The 19963-nt window shown below is 34.8% G+C and overlaps 1 protein-coding gene across 1 annotated transcript in view; it reads left to right on the top strand.

The window, feature by feature from the left end:
* Positions 1-2742: 2742 nt before the first annotated feature.
* LOC136037047 (uncharacterized) overlaps positions 2743-19963 on the top strand; it is a 29232-nt gene continuing 12011 nt past the window's right edge. The window contains exons 1-2 of the mRNA XM_065719476.1: positions 2743-3375; positions 6735-6827. Of these exons, the coding sequence (XP_065575548.1) occupies positions 2743-3375; positions 6735-6827 (726 nt within the window). The remainder of the gene's footprint in view (positions 3376-6734; positions 6828-19963) is intronic.

Below are 19963 nucleotides of genomic sequence, written 5' to 3'. Positions count from 1 at the left end.
GCAATAACATTACCACAAGGCGAGGCTCATCGAAAACTGAGACGTTAAAACCAGTTTTTCTTTCCCTTAGCAAAGACAAAGATGTTCAATTAATTATGCGTAATGTGGGGAAGCTTAAAGGGTCCGGAGCTCGCGTTGTGTCTGATCTTCCTCCCAAACTTAACGATATCAGGAACAGCCTCCTTGCTAAGGCTAAAGGTATGCGCGAAGCCGGAAAATGGGAGTCCTCCAGGATCAAACAAAAGGGAGCGGATCTATGGTTAGAAGTATGTCACCTGAACTCTGATAAGTGGATAAAATACGATGACCATCATGAGGCTTATTAGTTATTATTGAACTCCAGTGAAGATTATAATGATTATTTAAAATGTCTATTATTCCTTTTAAGTGATAACAGTTGAAAGTTCTTCTTTTTTCTTTTCTTTTTTTTGATGGGGTTTTGTCGAGATAAGTGATGATTTTTGCTGTAAGTATGGGTTATAATTTAATTTGTAGAGAAATATTTATGTGTATGTATTTATATAGGTATATATATATGTGTGTATGTATATATATATATATATATATATATATTTGTTTCTTTTTTTTCTGGTCGTCATCATGGGTTTTTTAAAATTTAAATACGATCTAGCCGTAATAATCATGGTCCTTTTTTTCGTCTTTTGTTATCTTCTCTTTCTTTGTCTAGTGTTAGTAGGTCTAGTGAAAAAAATCAGGTTTCGAGGTCTTGTTTGTTCTCTGCCACTTTTTTACCCGATTTGCCCGATTAGTGGTGCGATGCCATTTCCATTTTTCCGTCGTGCCTGCCTGGGACATAAGGTAAAGATGAAATTTATATATAACACGTGAGTAGTGGGGAGTCTGGAGGAAGATTGGGGAGCTGCCTCGGTGATAAGCTTTATCTAAAAAATATTTATTATGATTTTTCTCCTTTTGCTAAAGGTGTTTATGATGGTCATTTAGCTAGCCTTCCTGCTACTGATTTTTTATTTGAAGGGGATCTAGGAACACCTGTAATTGATGGGAATTTAAGATCAGCACTTTTTAACTGCAGAGGTTTGGCTAGTAGCCACAAGTTTGTTTCGCAGTTACTTTGTAACCACAGGGTAAGTATCTTAGGCCTATGTGAAACGTTCTTAAGTAATGAAAATGCAGAATTCATGAATTGTGATGGATTTAAATTTATATATAATAATAGGGAAAATAGACAGGGTGGCGGAGTTGGACTTTTTCTTCGGGATGATATTCCATTTGTTGTGAAGAAGCAACTATCTAAGCATGACCAAGAGATGACTTTTGAGAGCCTTTGCATTGAGTGTGTGATTGATAATAGGAAAGTTCTTGTCTGTGTTGTTTATCGATCACCATCGGCTTCGTTACAAGATTTTTTGCGAATTTATGAATGCTTCATTGAAGATGTGACTAATTTGAATTCTGAGCAAGTTCTGGTAATGGGTGATTTTAATATTAATTTATTGTTAGCTCAGACAAATAGACCGGGAATTTCTAATCATTTGCATGAAAAATCGCTTGAGTTTCTATGCATGAACCTATCAAAATCACTTTTACCATCATGCAGGTCCGCGACCCGGGTTACGAAAGATACGGCTACTCTCATTGATAATATTTTTTCTACTATCCCCGTTACTCTTTCGTATATTATACTTACAGATGTTTCTGACCATTGTGTTGTAGTTGCCGATGTTGGAATTAATCACAGACCAAAATTTTCGGAATTTAAACAAACTCGAAAAATTGATAAAGAAGGAATGGATAAATTGTGGAACCTTTTGTATTTAAATGAATGGACTGCAATTCTAGAATGTGAATGCCCTGAGATTTTTACGGCTCTGTTTTTAAAATATTTCCGTGAGTGCTTGGATGAAGCATGTCCATTGAGGCGCATTAAAATAAAAAAATATACACTCCCTAATAAACCATGGATCTCACGCGGGCTTCTACACTCTATTTCAATAAAAAATAAGCTACTTAAAATATCTATGTCATTCCCATCTACTAAAAATAAAGAAGAGTTTAAAAAGTATAAAAATGTCCTGACACAGTTAATTCGGAAAGCAGAAGCTAGATATTTTGAAAAATCTTTTGTAGAAGCTCATGGGGATAAAAAACACACTTGGAGACTTATTAACTCTCTGTTGGGAAGGTCTCAGAAATCTTCATTTCTGAATGAAATGTTACGTGGTGATGGTACTTTTTCTTTCGATGAGCAGGAAATAGTGAACTTGCTCAATGCTCATTTTGTAAGCATCGTTGAAAAAACGGCTATTGCATCTCATGTTTCTCCAAATAATAATAATAATGATTTATTTTAAGATCACATGCCCCCTCCCTCTGATAAAAGCATGTTCCTTTCCCCGGTCACTGAAATTGAACTAAAACAAATCATATCTAAAATGAAGAACGGTTCATCTGAAGCCCTTGATGGATCTTCAACTAATTTGGTCAAAGAAATATTCCCAGTTATATCACCGGTGTTATGCCACATTATTAATCTTATATTTGTAACTGGTGTCTATCCTTCAACATTTAAATCAGCAAGAATTGTGGCCCTACATAAAGGTGATGACCCGAGGCTTCCTGCTAATTATCTTCCTATGTCGATACTCTCTGTTTTTTCGAAGGTTGTAGAGTGTATAACAGAATTTATTCTTTTTTTGAGAATTTAATTGCATTTCTAAACTTCAGTTTGGATTTAGAAAAGAGCACTGCACTGATCATCCTATGACTATTATTGTCCAACATATTAGTGATTGTCTTGACCGTGACGAAACGCCTGCAACTATATTTCTAGACATACAGAAAGCTTTTGATTCCATTTCTCATCAAATTCTTTTGTATAAGCTTTCGAATGCTGGTATTCGTGGTAATTGCCTTAGGTTACTTGAGCCGTATCTTCATGGGAGGCAGCAGATACATATATATAATGATTTTAGATCTGATTCTTTACAGCAGTCAGATAAGGTTGGTGTTCCCCAGCGATCCGTATTAGGACCTCTGCTTTTCCTAGTTTACATTAATGATTTGTGCTCAGCTACTGGAGTTTCTTCTATAGACACTCAGTTTGCTGAAGACACTGCAGCAACCGTTTCTGGTAAATCTCGTGAAGAGCTAGTGGTCAATTTTACATCCACATATAATAGATTGTCTACTTGGATCTCTGATAATAGACTACTTCTGAACAGAAAGAAGACGAAGTTTATTATTTACAGCAGAACGGGTCACAAGTTTCCAGATAAAGAATCAGTTTCTCTCTCTGCGAATGAACCTGAATCTGTTATTGAAAGGGTTGTATCAATAAGATATTTGGGAGTTGTGTTTGATGAGAATTTGTCATGGAAAGAGCAAATTAATCAGGTTAGAGCAAAGTCTGCCCGTGGAGTTGGTATAATGTGCAGACTGAAAAACCTTCTTCCATATTGCGCTCTTAAATCCCTTCACTTTTCCCTTGTGCAATCCCATTTTGATTATGCATCTATTATTTTTTTGAACACTTTTAAAAGTAATGTTACCCCTTTACAGATTATCCAAAATAAAGCAGTTCGTATCCTTAAACCTTTTCTGCCATCGCCATCAAACTTCCCCTTAAAATCCATAACAGAGACCCTTTTTTCACTTCATAATATTCTTCCTGTTCGGCAAAGTATCCAATTTTTAAGTGTTATGTTTAAGATTAAGCTTGAACGAGAAAAGCTCCCCAGATATTTTGCATCGATGGGTCTTATTTCTTCTCCTTCATCTTCACAAGTTGAAACCCGTGGTAAATGTAATATGCTGACTCCTAAGGTAGTTACAGAGAGGTCGCGTTTTTGCCTGAGGTATTTGATTCCTCTACATTGGGAAAGATTGAAAAATGGGATTGATTTTAATGTAAGCATAGATGCTATAAGACGGAAGTTGAAAAGAGTGCTGATTGAAATTTATAAATCTAAATAATTTTTTTCTTTTATGTTTGTTATTTTTTTATGTTAATGGGTTGGTCTCTGGGGTTCGCCCATGAGGCCTCCAGATGTCTTATGACTCACTTGGTTTTAAGTTGTGAATTTAATTGTGTCTCAAAATGGTGTGCAGAGGATGGAAATGGTATCGTACGGCACGGGATTTGTTTTTTTGTTGTTTTTTGTTTTTTATTTATTTCTGCCAAGATTGGTTAGAGAACTATTTATTTTTAATTTTTGTGCAGATTTAGTGTTGCTTAAAGGTTGCTCAATTGCATTCGAACTCTCAGCCTTGAGTTACCTAATATTTTTTATATATTGGTTATATTAAAAGAACCTTGAACCTTGATCTCAGGTTAGATTCACTTGAGCTCATTAAGTATGGGTGCACGCTTTACTAAAAAATTACTTTACGCCTTAGGACTCTATTACTTAATAATTTCCTATGAATAACCCACAATATTATCTGAAAATACCCTCTAAAGCATTACTTAACAAGCAGGTGTATCAATATCAATATTTATTCAAACAAATTAAAAAATAAACAAAAACTATATTATGCCCCAACAGAGAGCAGAGCTCGTAAAGCTGGGGCAGTACAAATGCATAGAAAAAAAACACAACGTCTTATCATACTAATAATCCCCCCTCCCAAAAAAAAGCAAAAAACATGCAAGGTAGGAGATAACAGAGGAGGCCACCCCAGCGCGAGAAAACCACAACAAAATACATACTAAAATCTATTATTAATCAATCCCGACATCCAGGCAAAGACTTATTTTTGAAATATGTTTTTCCAAAGAAAATCGACTCATGAAACTTCGGGACATTTCTACTAAGTTAAGTTTATTTACAATATGAGGAATCTGGTATCTGATTGAGAATCTAGCACTTTCTGATTTGATTGGCGGAAGGCGATACTTCTTGGAGCGGATGCAGTGGGCAGGAGAAGTGGGAGTCTCAATTATACCCAAATTATGGAAATAATTTGTTGAGGATTGGATATCATAATACCACATTGCTGTATGCACGTCCTGTAGTTGTTTGAGATTAAGTATATTGAGAAAAATATATAAAGTTTGGGTTTCCGACAGATTTTAAAGCCTCAATGGGCGATGAACAAAAGTACACAGAATTCTAAATGCCTTATTTTGAGTTATCTGAAGAGGTTGTAGATGGACCATATAGGTATGCAGTGTACATCAAATGTAAGCATTTTCCAGTAATCAATTTAGTCTCCCACATGTCAGTTATTGCAGACATATGAAACACGTCATCGATAGATTTTTCGAAACTTTTCTTTTAGAAAGTATTTCGTGAATAATAGTAGTATCAATTGCTTCTTGGTCCAGCTGTCTAGCGGACAGCTTCATTGGGTGGAAATCTCTTTAGATTCCTAAAGGGGACAGAAATCTGTAGATCGTAAGGGTGCCCTGAGAAAAAATGTCTTAAATGAAAATGAAATCTCAAAAAAGCCTTGAAAAAAGTTATTCGGAAGAAAAGAAGTCTCTTAAAGTATTGTATAACATCCCATGTGTGCGCTTTCATTACGTAACAGTCACTTGTTCTCCGCCATTTAATAACACCCACATTTGCTCTGCCATTATGTTGCGCCGTCATTTCGTAACACCCATATGTGTGTCGTGCTAAGTTGTAAGCTAAAGATCACCACAGCCACCGGAAGAAATAAGTCATGCGAGATTACGTCATTCCCAATAAATAAACCGTTAGAAAACCAGCCTGCAACTATGATTCTGTAAGTCACGCAAGATTGCGTCCCCGTCACAATAAGTAAACATTCCCTATTACGCCAGCTCCCCAGCTTGATGAATGGACACTGAGATCTAACATGTCATGCAGGATTACGTTATTCTCGCTTGCAAGCGAGGGTTCCCCAGGTGACTGGTCTGCCCTTCCCTCTAAAAAGTCACACAACAATGTGTCATCCTTAACATAACCAAACAATCCCCTAAAACGTAACAATCAAGTGAAATATATTACGCGACAGACAGGTGCACTTTATAAATAACACCTGCTGGCTGATGCCAGAATGGTGGGATTTGGGCCTTGTCAGAATGGTGGGATATGGGCCCTATCGTGGAATGGTGGAATATGTGTGTTGTGGAATGGTGAGATATGTGTTTCGTCGGATAGGTGGGATATGTGTGTCGTGGAATGCCCTGTTACGTAACATACAGGTGTACTATACGTTTACAGGCGTACTATAGTATTCCGTAAGACCCAGGTGCACGTACAAACGTTTTAGGAACTATTAGTTCCAATAGTATACCCCTTATGGGTACCTTTAAAAGCCTTACAGCATCACTAGTCAAAGGTAGGTAAAGTTCTTGACTATTTCAGGATCTTGGCAATATACATCTTTATTTTTCATGGTGCTGCATGGTACTGCAATACTGTTTCTAAGAGCTTATTTTTCATGGTGCTGCATGGTACTGCAATACTGTTTCTGAGAGACTTATTGTCAATTTTCTTAGGTACACCAGCCAATTGAAGGACAGATTAAGATCAAAAATGACGAAGGCAATGTATGCCTTCCTTTTATATTCTAGAGTTTTCACTATAAGCTGTCTAATTTCATTGATTTGCCCAGTAGTGGACCTAACTGGTATGAGCCCAGCTTGCTGTTGGTGACAAATGGGACGGAGTTAATTTGTTGCCCCCTTGAGGAGCAGTATCGCGAATAGTTTGTCGGGTACCGAGAGCAAAGTTATGCCAATATAGTTGATAAATTCTACTTTATTTCCTTTCTTTTTGTAGACTGGCACAAGTAAGCCTGTCTTCCAGTCTTATGGGATCATTTCAGAACGCCACACAGAATCAAACAGTACTTGTAGGCAGAGAGTCATGAAGGTATTGCCATTTTTGAGGAGTTCTGATGTCAGGCCGAAAAATCTCGGGTATTTGTTGTTCTTCATCTTTCGTACTGCAGCCTTCAGTTTTTCTTGCATGGTATTATTATAAACTTACCTGAAACTAGCAAAATATTTGTTGGTACTATCAAAACGTGTCTGATATTGTCAAAATCTAAAATGGTGTCATCAAAATCGTGTCTGATATTACCAAAATCTAACGTAGCACAATGAAATCGTATCTGCTATTATCAAGATTATCAAAATCTTACTAATTGTTGCCGAAATGACGTGTGGCACTATAAACAACCTGTTTTATATTTTCAAACATCTTATACAACTTTATCAAAATCTCGACTAATATAATGAAAATTCTCTATGGTATTTTCAAAACCTTAAATGATATGATCAAAATACTGCAAGTTATTAACAAAATCTTGCATGGCTGTACCAATATTTTAAATAACGTCAACAAAATATTTGCTGCTATAATCTAAACATGTGTGTCCTAGCAAAATCTAATAAGGTCCTGTCAAAATCGTATTACCTATTAACAAAGTTTAACATAGAACTATCAAAATTATGTCTGCTATAATCAAGATTATCAAAATCTTGTTAAATATTATTAAAGGCTTACATGATAGTATCAAAGTCTTGTATGATATATCCAAATCATTTTTAAAAATGACAAAATCTCGTCTTCCGTTTTCAAAGTCTTGTGAGATACTATGATAATCCTTTGAAGTATTACCTAAATCTTTCAAGTTGTTATCTAAATCTAGAATGATGCTAGTAAAATCGTGTCTGGTACTATAAAAATATTATCAAACATTACCAAAAGCTCATTTGGTACTATCAAAATCAATCTGATATTATCAAATAAATTGCACTACACTATCAAAATCTAAACTGATAAAGAAGGTATCCTCTATCTTATTATAAAAACCTGCAGTGGTATAATCAAAATTATGCAAGTTATTAATAGAATTTTGCATGGTATTATCAAAATCTTACGTGACACTAACTAAACATTTTCTGTTACTATCAAGAGGTGTCTGGTATTGTCAAAATCTGAAAAGACGTCATCAAAATCATCTCTGCTATTATCAAAATTTAACATAGTACAATGAAATCACATATTCTATTATTGAAATTATCAAAATCTTTGCCAAGTATTACCAAACTGATATGTGATACTTTAAACAGCCTGTCTGATATTATCAAACATCTTGCACTACATTACCGAAATCTAAACGGATATAATGAAAATTCTCTATGGTATAATCAAAACTTCGCATTATATTAACAAACTGTAGCAAATTGTTAAAACAAATCTTGCTAGGTATTATTGAATTCTCAAATGGTATTAAAAAAATATTTGCAGCTACAATCGAAACCTGTCTGCCAATACCAAAAATCTAATATGGTGCTATCAAAATCATACTACCTATTAACAAAGTTTAGCTATCTTAATCATTTCTGCTGTTATCAAGATCATAAAACTCTTGTCAAATATTATCAAAACATTTTATGAAATTATCAAAGTCTTGCATTATATAACCACATCATGTTTAAACATCGCAAAATCTTGTCTTGCATCTTCTAAGTCTTTTGAGGTATTATGAAAATCATTTCCGGTATTACCTAAAACTTAAATTTTGCAAGTCAGTATCAAAATCTAGAATGATGCTAGCCAAATTGTTTCAGGTACCACAAAGATATTATCAAGTATTACGAAACTCTTGTCAGATATTATCAAAATCATGCCAGAAATTATAAAGTATCTTGTGCTACATTATCAAAACCCAATATGATATAATGAGAATCCTCTATGATATTATCAAAACTTTACGTATTATTATCGAAATCTTGCAAGTTATTAGCAAAATCATGCATGGTATTATGAAAATTATACCTGATATTAACAAAAATATTTTCTGGTAATATCAAAATGTGTCTGATATCGTCAAATCTGACATGACATTATCTAAATTATGTCTGCTATTACCAAATTTAGCATAGTGCGATAAAATTGTGTCTGTCATCATCAAAGTTATCAAAATCTTGCCAAGTATTACCAAATACTTGAATGATAACACCAAATATTGTCTGATATTATGAAACATCGGGCACTGCATTATCGAAATTTCGACTGGTTTAACGAGAAGCCTTATTTCAGTTTCAAAACCATATATGGTATTACCAAAATCATGCAAGTTATTAACAAAATCTTCCATGGTATTATCATTTAATCTTGCAAGTTATTAACAAAATATTTTCAGCTATAATAAAAACGTGTCTGCTATTACCAAATTCTAATATGGTCCTATCAAAATCATGTTACCTATTAACAAAACTTAACATAGTATTATCAAAATTACATCTAATATTATTGAGATTATTCCCATCGTGTCAAATATTATCAAATACTCACAAGTTATTAACAGAGTCTTGGATGATAATACCAAATCCTGTTAAATGTTACAAAATATTGTCTGGCATTATCAAAGAAATGTGAAATATTATGACAACCCTTTCTAGATGTAACTAAATCTCTCAAGTTATTATTAGAAATTAGAATGAGTACAGCAAAATTTTGTCGGGTACTATGAAAATATTATCAAAATCTTACATAGTATTATTAAAATCTTTTCCGATTTTATCAAACATCTTGCACTATATCATCAAAATCTCACCTGATATAAGAAGAATCTCCTATTGTATTATCAAAACTTGAAGTAGTATTACCAAAATAATGCAAATTATTAACGAAATATTGCATGGTATTATCAAAATCTTACCAGATATAACCGGTGCATTTTCTGGTACAATCGAAACTAGTCTAAGATTGTCAAAAATTTAACACTCACGCCCCTATTGCTGTCATCTATTAATTTACAGTCATGGATGGTACCGTTTTTATTTGCCTACCCAAATGCTAAATTTTTTCACAAAAGCTATAAATGGCACCATAGCTGATTTTATTACTTACGCTAAAGTTTGTTAACTGATTTTGAGTTAAGTTCGTTTGGGCTCAGTCAGCGTGCACGCATGCTTTACTAAAAAATTACTTTACGACTTACGACTCTTAATAAGAAATGTCTTATGAACAACCCACAATATTATCTGATAATACTTTCTAAGGCATTACTTAATAAGCAAGTGGACAGTAAATATAAGCAGTTTCAAATAATTAATTTTTTTCCCAAGTTTCAATTATTCCAGGCATATGAAACACGCCATCCATAGATATTTCGGAATCTTTTCATTAGAGTAATATCTTAATTATAGAAATGTTAATTGCTCCTTGGTCCAGCTGTCTAGCGCACAGCTCTATTGTCTGGAAATCTCTTTCGATTTCTATAAGGAACAAAAAGCTTAGGATTATAAGGGCACCCTGATACAAAATGCCTTTGAAAAATCTCGAAAAAAGATCCTTGAAAGAAAAAAAATCCTTGAAAGAAACAAGAGATCCTGAAGAAAAAAGCCTCTCAAAGTATTATGTAACATCCGTAATTTATCTTAATTCACCCCTCTCCACTGCCACTCAAACTGGAACTGGGGTTATCAAAGCTTACAACACTAGGAGCTAGTTGCCTGGGGGACTAGTTGTTTTGCTCAAAATGTTGGTAACTAATGGTGCTACTATTTCTAACAGTTAACTGTGGCACCAAGCCGCCTGATGCTACATCCAGCTATGTGTGATATTCCTCTACTCCAATCAACTCAAAGCTTTACTCTTTAGACCCTGTTTTCAAGTTCCAATTTCCTTTAAATCACTCCTTTGGACCTCTTCCAATTCCATTTGGAGAATACTTTTCGTTTGCCCACAGATGGATGACTACAAAGTACTCTTATTGTCAATCTGTCATCTTTGGTCCGTAAAATGTGTCCTGGCCTTCTCAATCTTCTTTTCATTACATACCTAAAAAGTGGAATGGGATCATATTCCCATTCGTACAGCTTGTTGTTTGACTTACGATCAGTTAAGTGGTTACCTAAAACTAATTTTGACAATTCCTATGAAAAACATTTAAAAAATATTCATTAGAGTTTTGGTCCGCCCACGTTTCAAGATCATGTTTTACCACAGTCAGTACCGCAGCTTCAAGTGTTTTAGTCTTGGTTCGCAGACTGATCATCCTATTCTTCCAAACCTTTTCAACTTTGAATAACACCTGGTACTCTGGCTACTCTACTGGTATATCTTCATTGTATTCACCATTTTTACTAATAATGCCACACAGGTAAGTGAAGCTACTCACTTGAATGACTTTGTCGCTACTGAGGGTGTGTTCCAGGGACTTACTGTAGTAACCGAATGGTTACTATTTCCGTTCCTAGCGGGAAAATGGTTACTGCCCAACCCACTGGGAACGAGAATAGTTACTGCCGGCAGTAACCGCAGTAAGTGATTTTCTTACCGTGCTCAAAAGAATGGTTAGCGCAGTAAGTACCTAATTCACCTTCTTCAACAAAAATCTCATTCAACAAAAAATAAACATGGACAAGAATGAAGTAATGGAATATGAAGTTATTTGCTTGGAAGAAGGTGGGACAGTGATTTTGCAAAAGAAAGAGGGATCTGAGCCAGGTTAGTAAATCACCATATTTTGGGATCAACATTAAAGGACACCCTGAGTAGTCGGCTATCTATTAGCAAGTAGGTTAAATCAATGAAAAACGTATTATTTAATTTAAAGATTTCCATGTTTTCTGGCATATCCAGGCATAATTATTACCTTAAATTGCCATTTGGAATCATTCTAAGGATTGACTTCTTCCAGGTAACATTGAGGCTCCATTAAATTGCCACATGGTAGCATTTTAAGCATTAACTCCTTTTAGGCTCTGTAAACAGGCCTAGGTGAAGTATTACAGATAAGTTGAGGATTTATGGGCTGCCAAATCATTATTCTGAGACTGTCTTTAATCCTATTAAAGAAGTAGGCTAGGATAGACTATTCAGAGTCTATTCCAAAGGATGGTAATTTTATCCAGTAAAATTCTAGTTGATTGACTTCTTGCTATCACTGAAATGGGTTAGGTTAGGAAAATGAAACTTTCAGGGATGGGTCTACAGGCTAAAGTATGTCCTGGGAAGGTATTTCAAAGTACACATCTCTACTCATTCTTGCTCTAGAGGGCCTTGATCTTTGATGACCTTCAAAAATATTTATAGCTGAAGTTACATGTTTCCCATTGATTCTGCCAATCTATCCCTCAACCTTTAACCCCCTGTTAATTGAAGCAACTGTAAACAAAGCAAGAATGGGGGAAAAGGTAACAGGTGACAGAATACATTGGAACTACATAATTTTGGCTATATATGAGCAAATTAGGCAGGTTGGAGGTAAATTATAGTATAGAGATGCATGTTTTTCCCTTTGGTATGTTGGCTAAGTAGAAGGTCACTTGTACCTGATGCTGTCCGTGTTGTTTTTAGTTGGATGGGAAACATCCAAAGAAAGTTTTCTTTGAAAAGGAAAGGTGAGAATGCCCAAAAGTGAGATTGAATTTGTCAAAGCTTGGAGGTTTGCCCCTTCAGTCTGTTTAAAGGAAAATGGATTCATAATTGAAGCTTTGTTCATTTCAATCTTAAGGGTGACCTATATTTGTGACAATTCATTAAATGGTTGTAAAGGGGTACTTTTGTTTATTCATTTGTCTTCTTTGTTTTCTAACAGTTTTTTTAATCTTTAAATTGATATCCATTTCTTACAAATTTTTATTGATACCAGAGGTTCATTTGCAAGTTTTCACCTACTTTGTAATCCCTGGTCTCACAATTACATTTAAATTTACTGAAGCTAGGAAACATAGAGCTACTATCTATTTAAAGAAAACCAATGGATATAAGTAGGTTTTATTGTATTTAAGCCCTAGGGCCATGGTAATTAAAGACAAATTAAAGAAGATTAACTTTAAAATACTGGACATTAAATAAGCATGATAGTCGCAAAGAAAAACAAATAACAAAATTTTACTTCTGTGTTCAGTTGCCAACCTGAGCAACAGTCATAAATTTTTTTAATCTTGCAGAACATTCACCCCAATTATATTCACAAGCTATCTCTCATGACCCACACTCTTGTCCATACATCCACATTTCAGGGAAATAGAAGGACCATCATACTGGTATTCTTCATTTTTACTTATATTTAATGGGTTTGAAAGAAAGTTTCTATGACTAATTCAGTAGGCCAGTAAAGGACCTGGTGGTCCTTTAGCCAGGTAGTGCAATAGGAAGCCAGGGACCAGCCAGCCTATGCTCTTGCATGCCCTTCCTTCTTACTGTCCCTAGATTTCCATCTCTACTCATTTAAAGTTAGGCCAATTCTAGCTGAGGTTAGTCATATCACCAACCCCTATCCAAAACAAAATAAACTGACAATGCCAGGAATTAAAACTGTACCCCTTGGACAAAGCATTCCAGCCCAGAGTGCCTACCACTTAGCAAGGAACACAAATTTGACCAGAGAACAATAATTATTTAAAAAAAGTAGAATATTGAAAAAAAAACTTGCTATAGTTGTCCCACTACTATCCTGTAAATGTTATAGGCCCATTTTATTTAGACAAATCAATTTAAGACAGGTATCAACAAAACTCCATCAGGGATTGTATATGCTTAAGATACAACCAAGCTATTTGAATGCTTAGTTATGTGATATTCTAGTCTTCAAATAATAAAAAAGAGAAAAAGTATATGACCTATTTATTTTTCACCAGCTCATTTGAGCAAAATCATTTGTGACAGCCAAATGCCCATGGTTGGCTTAGAACCTCTCTAAATGCTCTGAAACAGAAGGAATAAAAAAATTATACTAATCAGCATTAAACTGTCCCTTAAATTTAAACACGTGCATTTAATTCGAAAATGACGCTACTGCTAGTCAGCTTACTATGCCGTTCCCACTGGCTCTACCGCAGTTAGAAATGGGCAGTTACCGCGCAGTTACTGCAGTTACTGAAAAACCGTCAGCTGGAACACACCCTGAAAGTCAAAATTTTGACGTACCCTTTCTTCTTCCTCAAACTAAACCTTTCTTTGCTTAAGACTAAACCCAAAACCGGAAAACTTAAATGTAAAACCAAAAAGTTCACGTTAAATTTACTGTTGATAACTAGAATATTTATAGAAATGTGTTTTGTTGAAACAAATATATTATAAAAAAATTATTTCATAAACTAGTTTTTAGACTAATTAATGTTTGACAGTAAGAGCAGTGCTGCTCCTTAGAACGTGGATTAATCCACACCCTCTATCTTTTCATGAATATGATCGTTACTTATTAGTCGCACTCATTATACTTTAGAGTACATTTAATTTTGTCTAGTTTTAAGTTTATCAAATACCACAACAAAGTACTTTTTTTCAGTTGTATTTTCGTAAAGAAGCACTTGTTATCAACAATTTAAACACAAAACACTATTTTTGCAGTGTAAAAAATCCTGTTTTTATGTAGTTTGCCATTCGATCTAGGTAACTCGAAAGGTAGTATGCTACTTGGCATACTTTTTAAAGATCTAACCAAAAATTAAGTTATGCACCTTCTGATTAATAATTTCATTTGAGGTTGCCTCCTAAGTTTTCAAAAGCTTCGTTTTACATAGTTGTTACAAAGCTTCAAAATTAGTATTCTTGAATGAATTTTCTACCTTTTTATAGATTTTTAATCAGAAGAGATCAACCGTACACAAGTTCAAGTTAAAATTTTTATAAAATTACACCGTTCACCTGAAGTAGTTCAAAAGGTGGAATGTTATTAATTATGTATTTTGTAGTAGAGCAGAAAAATAAGTAGAGCATGAGAGAACTGAAAAATAACTTTGGGGTTTTTCGACTGTTATAAACAAACAGTAGTTTGTAAAAGACATGTTTTCAACTTGCTATCTACATAAGAGAGACGTAGAAAGTGCAAAATTACACCTGCTTTTCTATATGAGGAAAAGACATAAAGGTTTTTTGATAAAAAAAAGTTGTCATTTTGATACCCAAACCAGGAGCCCTAAAACCAGGTATAGGAAAGAGGATTTGACCGAACGAGAGAGTGAGTTCACTTTTTTAATTTTTAACACTTTTACAACATATCGCTTTTAAATTACTACCGCTAGATTGTTGCAGTATGCTATTTTTTCTACCTAGTAACAATTACGTGACTCTACATGTGCTATCATTACAGATTGTGCACCATTTTCCCATGCAGTTGGTACTCCTGCTCAACTGGTGCCTATTACGCAGCAGCCAGTACCATCAGAGATAGCGAGAAAGGCATTTTCAATTATTGATCCTACTACCGATTACATAAAAAAAACTAGTTTTTTTAACTGAAAGTAAGGAGCGAAATTAAAACTTAAAACAAACAGAAATTACTCCGTATATGAAATGGGTTGTCCCCTCCGCAATCCTTCGCTCTTTACGCTAAAGCTTTTAATTGTTTAAAAAAACAGAATTGTGGCAAAGAGACAAACTTTAGCGTAAAGAGCGAGGGATTGCGGAGGGGACAACCCATTTCATATACGGAGTAATTTCTGTTCGTTTTAAGTTTTAATGTCGCTCCTTACTTTCAGTTAAAAAAACTAGTTTTTTTTGTGTGATTTCTGAACGTTTTTGAATTAATGCATGTTTGATTTTGGTTCTTCACACATCAATTATTAAAATGAAATTCGCATATTAATTCCTTTTTTGGCTAAATGGCTTTCTCTTAGTTTTGATCAGACGATTTTGAGAGATAAAGGGTGGGGAAAGAGGCCTAGTTGCCCTGCAATTTTTCGGTTACATAAAAAGGCAACTATAAATTTTAATTTTCAGCGAATGTTTTTATTAGTAAAAAATATACGTAACTTAAGAATTAACTTACGTAACAAACTTTTATAATCTTAAATTTTTATTATGTATATGAGGGGGTTTGTACCCTCGTTAATACCTCGCTCTTTACACCAAATCGTAAGTTTTATCCCAATTCTTTAAGAATGACCCCTGAATCAGAAAGGCCGTAGAATAAATAGTTGAAATTACTAAAAACACTATAGCATAAAGAGCGAGGTATTTATCTCCTCCTAAATACCTCGCTCTTCATGCTAAAGTATTTTTGAACCCCTCATATGCGTAATAATCTCTGCTCGTTTTAAGTTTCAATGCTACTCCTTACTTTCAATTGAAAAAACGTTTTCATGTTTATTTTTTCATTGTTTTTTAATAGTAATTTTAGAAAATCCTGCGCCCTTTTCATTGAATTTCTGTTCCCCCATGACATATTTCTCCAAGGAAAGATCCTCCCACATAGCCCCCTCCCCTCAAACCCACAACCCCACCCCAAAACCAAAAAAATCCCCCTGAAAAGGTCTGTACACTTCCCAATAACCATTATTATATGTAAACACTGGTCGAAGCTTGTAACTTGCAGCCCCTCCCCCAGGGACTGTGGGGGAGTAAGTCATTCCCAAAGACATAGTTATTGTGGTTTATGACGATGCGAAAGAAAATGGCTATCTCAAAATTTTGATCCGTTGACTTTGGATAAAAAATGAGCGTGGGAGGGGGCCTAGGTGCCCTCCAATTTTTATGGTCACTTAAAAAGGGCACTAGAACTTTTCATTTTCGTTAGAATGAGCCCTCTTGCGACATTCTAGGACCACTTGGTCGATACGATGACCCCTGGGGAAAAAAAACAACAAAAAAACAAACAAATAAACACGCACCCGTGATTTGTCTTCTGGCAAAAAATATGAAATTCCACATTTTTGTAGATAAGAGCTTGAAACTTTTACTATATGGTTCTCTGTTACCCTGAATGTGATGGTGTGATTTTCGTTAAGATTCTATGACTTTTAGGGGTTTTTACCCCCTATTTTCCAAAATAAGGCAAATTTTCTCAGGCTCGTAACTTTTGATAACAAAGATTAAATTGGATGAAATTTATATATTTAAAATCAGCATAAAAATCCAATTATTTTGATGTATATTTTAGCATCAAAATTCCGTTTTGTAGATTTTCGTTTACTATTGAGCTCCTTACTACAGTTCGTTACCACGAACTGTTTGAACAGTTCGTTACCACGAACTGTTTCATAAGGAAAAACTGAACTGGCTAGTCAGAGTAGGACTGAATCCACTTCAGAGGTTTTTTTTTTTTTTTTTTTTTTTTGAACAGTTTTACGTCTGAAAATTAGAACACCATTATTGCATGTAAATCATCAGATGTTGTTTTCAAAGTTTTGCAAATTTTTCGGAAAATTACAGTCATTTCATGAACTTGTTGATTTTAAAAATAAAGAAATACTGAAATGAATGGGTTATTTTCAGAGCCACGATGGTGATCGCTTGGATTTGTCACTATAAACCACTAGCAAGATCCACTTCCAAAGTATATCCATTTCTTGGGTTCTCGTGAATATCGGTCACAAGGATTACTGGTAGTTGTCAATATCAGAAGGAAATGTAAGAGGCGTACCTATTAGACCTTTGACTGTTTAGAACAAAACATTTTTCCTCTATTGTTATAGGACAACATTTATTGGATGCTTGAGGAGAGAGCCAAAGAGGTACTGAGTCTTCTCTGTTGCTATCCAAATAAAACTGCCTAAATAAATTACGTCTCTTGCGGTTATGTTGTTATGATAGACCGTATCGTCTTTATTCTCATGCCACTTCAGATTCTCCGTGCTCAGGGTCTTAGTGGGGGTGGGGGAACTTCCGGTAGTACCTAACGGCTTTCTTATACTCCATAAGCTGGATCTAACCTTTGAGTTGTTTTCTTCAAAATGTATCTTCTCTCGTAGAAGATACCTCATTAACATAGGGATTACTTCCTGTGCCGAACTTCCTTAACAACTTTCTCAAAACCTATAACCCAGATAAGCATGATTATAGACCATGAAAAAGGGTGAGACAATTTACCATTTCCACCCAAAGATGAAAAAGAATTGACTCAATAAAACTAAATTTTATTATTGTGAGGCTATTATATTTCCTGTGTGGTCAGTGTAATCACTCATAGCCAGCCTGTCTTTTTTGAACGCTCAACTAATTAATAAATACTTCCCACACATCTCATTATCTTAGTCGAAAAGAAAATATTAACAGGCAGATGAAAGGGAGGACAAAAATATATTAAATGAAAAGCTAGGGTCAGGGGTGCAGCAATGAACATAATGAATTTGGAGAGGGGGTAATCCTAAACTTACAGTAATATCATTCAAATATCTATTAGGTCCACCGGTCCATCACTATGAGGGTTATGTTGGTGACCAGGAACAAAAAGCACAGAGTAGGGAGGCTGATTTTCTCTCGTTTACTTTCGGTCCTTAAAATAGCGAACTCAAACAGTTCGTGGTAACGAACTGTAGTAAGGAGCGACCCGGCTCAATAGTAAACTAAACTCTACAAAACGGAATTTTGATGCTAAAATATACATCAAAAGAATCGGATTTTTATGCTGATTTTAAATATATAAGTTTCAGCAAATTTAATCTTTGTCATCAAAAGTTACGAGCCTGAGAAAATTTGCCTTATTTTGGAAAATAGGGCAAAACAACCCCTAAAAGTCATACAATCTTAACGAAAATCACACCATCGCATTCAGCGTATCAGAGAACCCTTTAGCAAAAATTTCAAGCTCCTGTCTACAAAAATGTGGAATTTCGTATTTTTTGCCAGAAGACAAATCACGGGTGCGTGTTTATTTGTTTTTTTTTGTTTTTTTTTTCCCAGGGGTCATCGTATCGACCAAGTGGTCCTAGAATGTCGCAAGAGGGCTCATTCTAGTGGAAATGAAAAGTTCTAGTGCCCTTTTTAAGTGACCGAAAAAGTTGTAGGGCACCTAGGCCCCCTCCCACGCTCATTTTTTATCCAAAGTCAACGGATCAAAATTTTGAGATAGCCATTTTTTTCCGCATAGTCAAAAACTATAATAACTATGTCTTTGGGAATGCCTTACTCCCCCACAGTCCCTGGGGGAGGGGCTGCAAGTTAAAAACTTCGACCAGTGTTTACATATAATAATGGTTATTGGGAAGTGTACAGACCTTTTCAGGGGGATTTTTTTGGTTTTGGGGTTGGGGTTTTGGGTTTGAGGGGAGGGGAGGGGGTTAAGTAGGAGGATCTTTCCTTGGAGAAATATGTCATGGGGGAACAGAAATTCAATGAAAAGGGCGCAGGATTTTCTAAAACTACTATAAAAAAATAATGAAAAAATAAACATGAAAACGTTTTTTCACTTGAAAGTAAAAAGTAGCATTGAAACTTAAAACGAACAGAGATTATTACGCAAATGAGGGGTTCTAAAAATACTTTAGCATGAAGAGCGAGGTATTTAGGAGCAGATAAATACCTCGTTCTTTATGCTATAGAGTTTTTAGTAATTTCAACTATTTATTCTACGGCCTTTCTGATTCAGGGGTCATTCTTAAAGAATTGGGACAAAACTTACGATTTAGTGTGAAGAGCGAGGTATTAACGAGGGTACAAACCCCCTCATATACATAATAAAAATTTAAGAATATAAAAGTTTGTTACGTAAGTTAATTCTTAAGTTACGTATATTTTTTACTAATAAATACATTCGTTAAAAATCAAAATTTATAGTTGCCTTTTTATGTAACCGAAAAATTGCAGGGCAACTAGGCCTCTTTCCCCACCCTTTATCTCTCAAAATCGTCTGATCAAAACTAAGAGAAAGCCATTTAGCCGAAAAAGGAATTAATATGCAAATTTCATTTTAATAATTGATGTGTGGAGAACCAAAATCAAACATGCATTAATTCAAAAACGTTCAGAAATCACATAAGAAAAACTAGTTTTTTTAACTGAAAGTAAGGAGCGACATTAAAACTTAAAACGAACAGAAATTACTACGTATATGAAATGGGTTGTCCCCTCTGCAATCCCTCGCTCTTTACGCTAAAGTTTGTCTCTTTGCCACAATTCTGTTTTTTAAAACAATTACAAGCTTTAGCGTAAAGAGCGAAGGATTGCGGAGGGGACAACCCATTTCATATACGGAGCAATTTCTGTTCGGTTTAAGTTTTAATGTCGCTCCTTACTTTCAGTTAAAAAAAAAATTTTTTTTTATGTAATTAAATACAAGGGTAGGATGCAAATTCCCCTCTTCCACCTCCCCCCCCAGTACCACT

This window comes from Artemia franciscana, chromosome 16 (assembly GCF_032884065.1).
Source record: "Artemia franciscana chromosome 16, ASM3288406v1, whole genome shotgun sequence".
NCBI classification, from domain to species: Eukaryota; Metazoa; Arthropoda; class Branchiopoda; order Anostraca; family Artemiidae; genus Artemia; species Artemia franciscana.
Note: the sequence above shows the minus strand (reverse complement) of the source record. Positions and strands in the feature narration are given on the sequence as shown.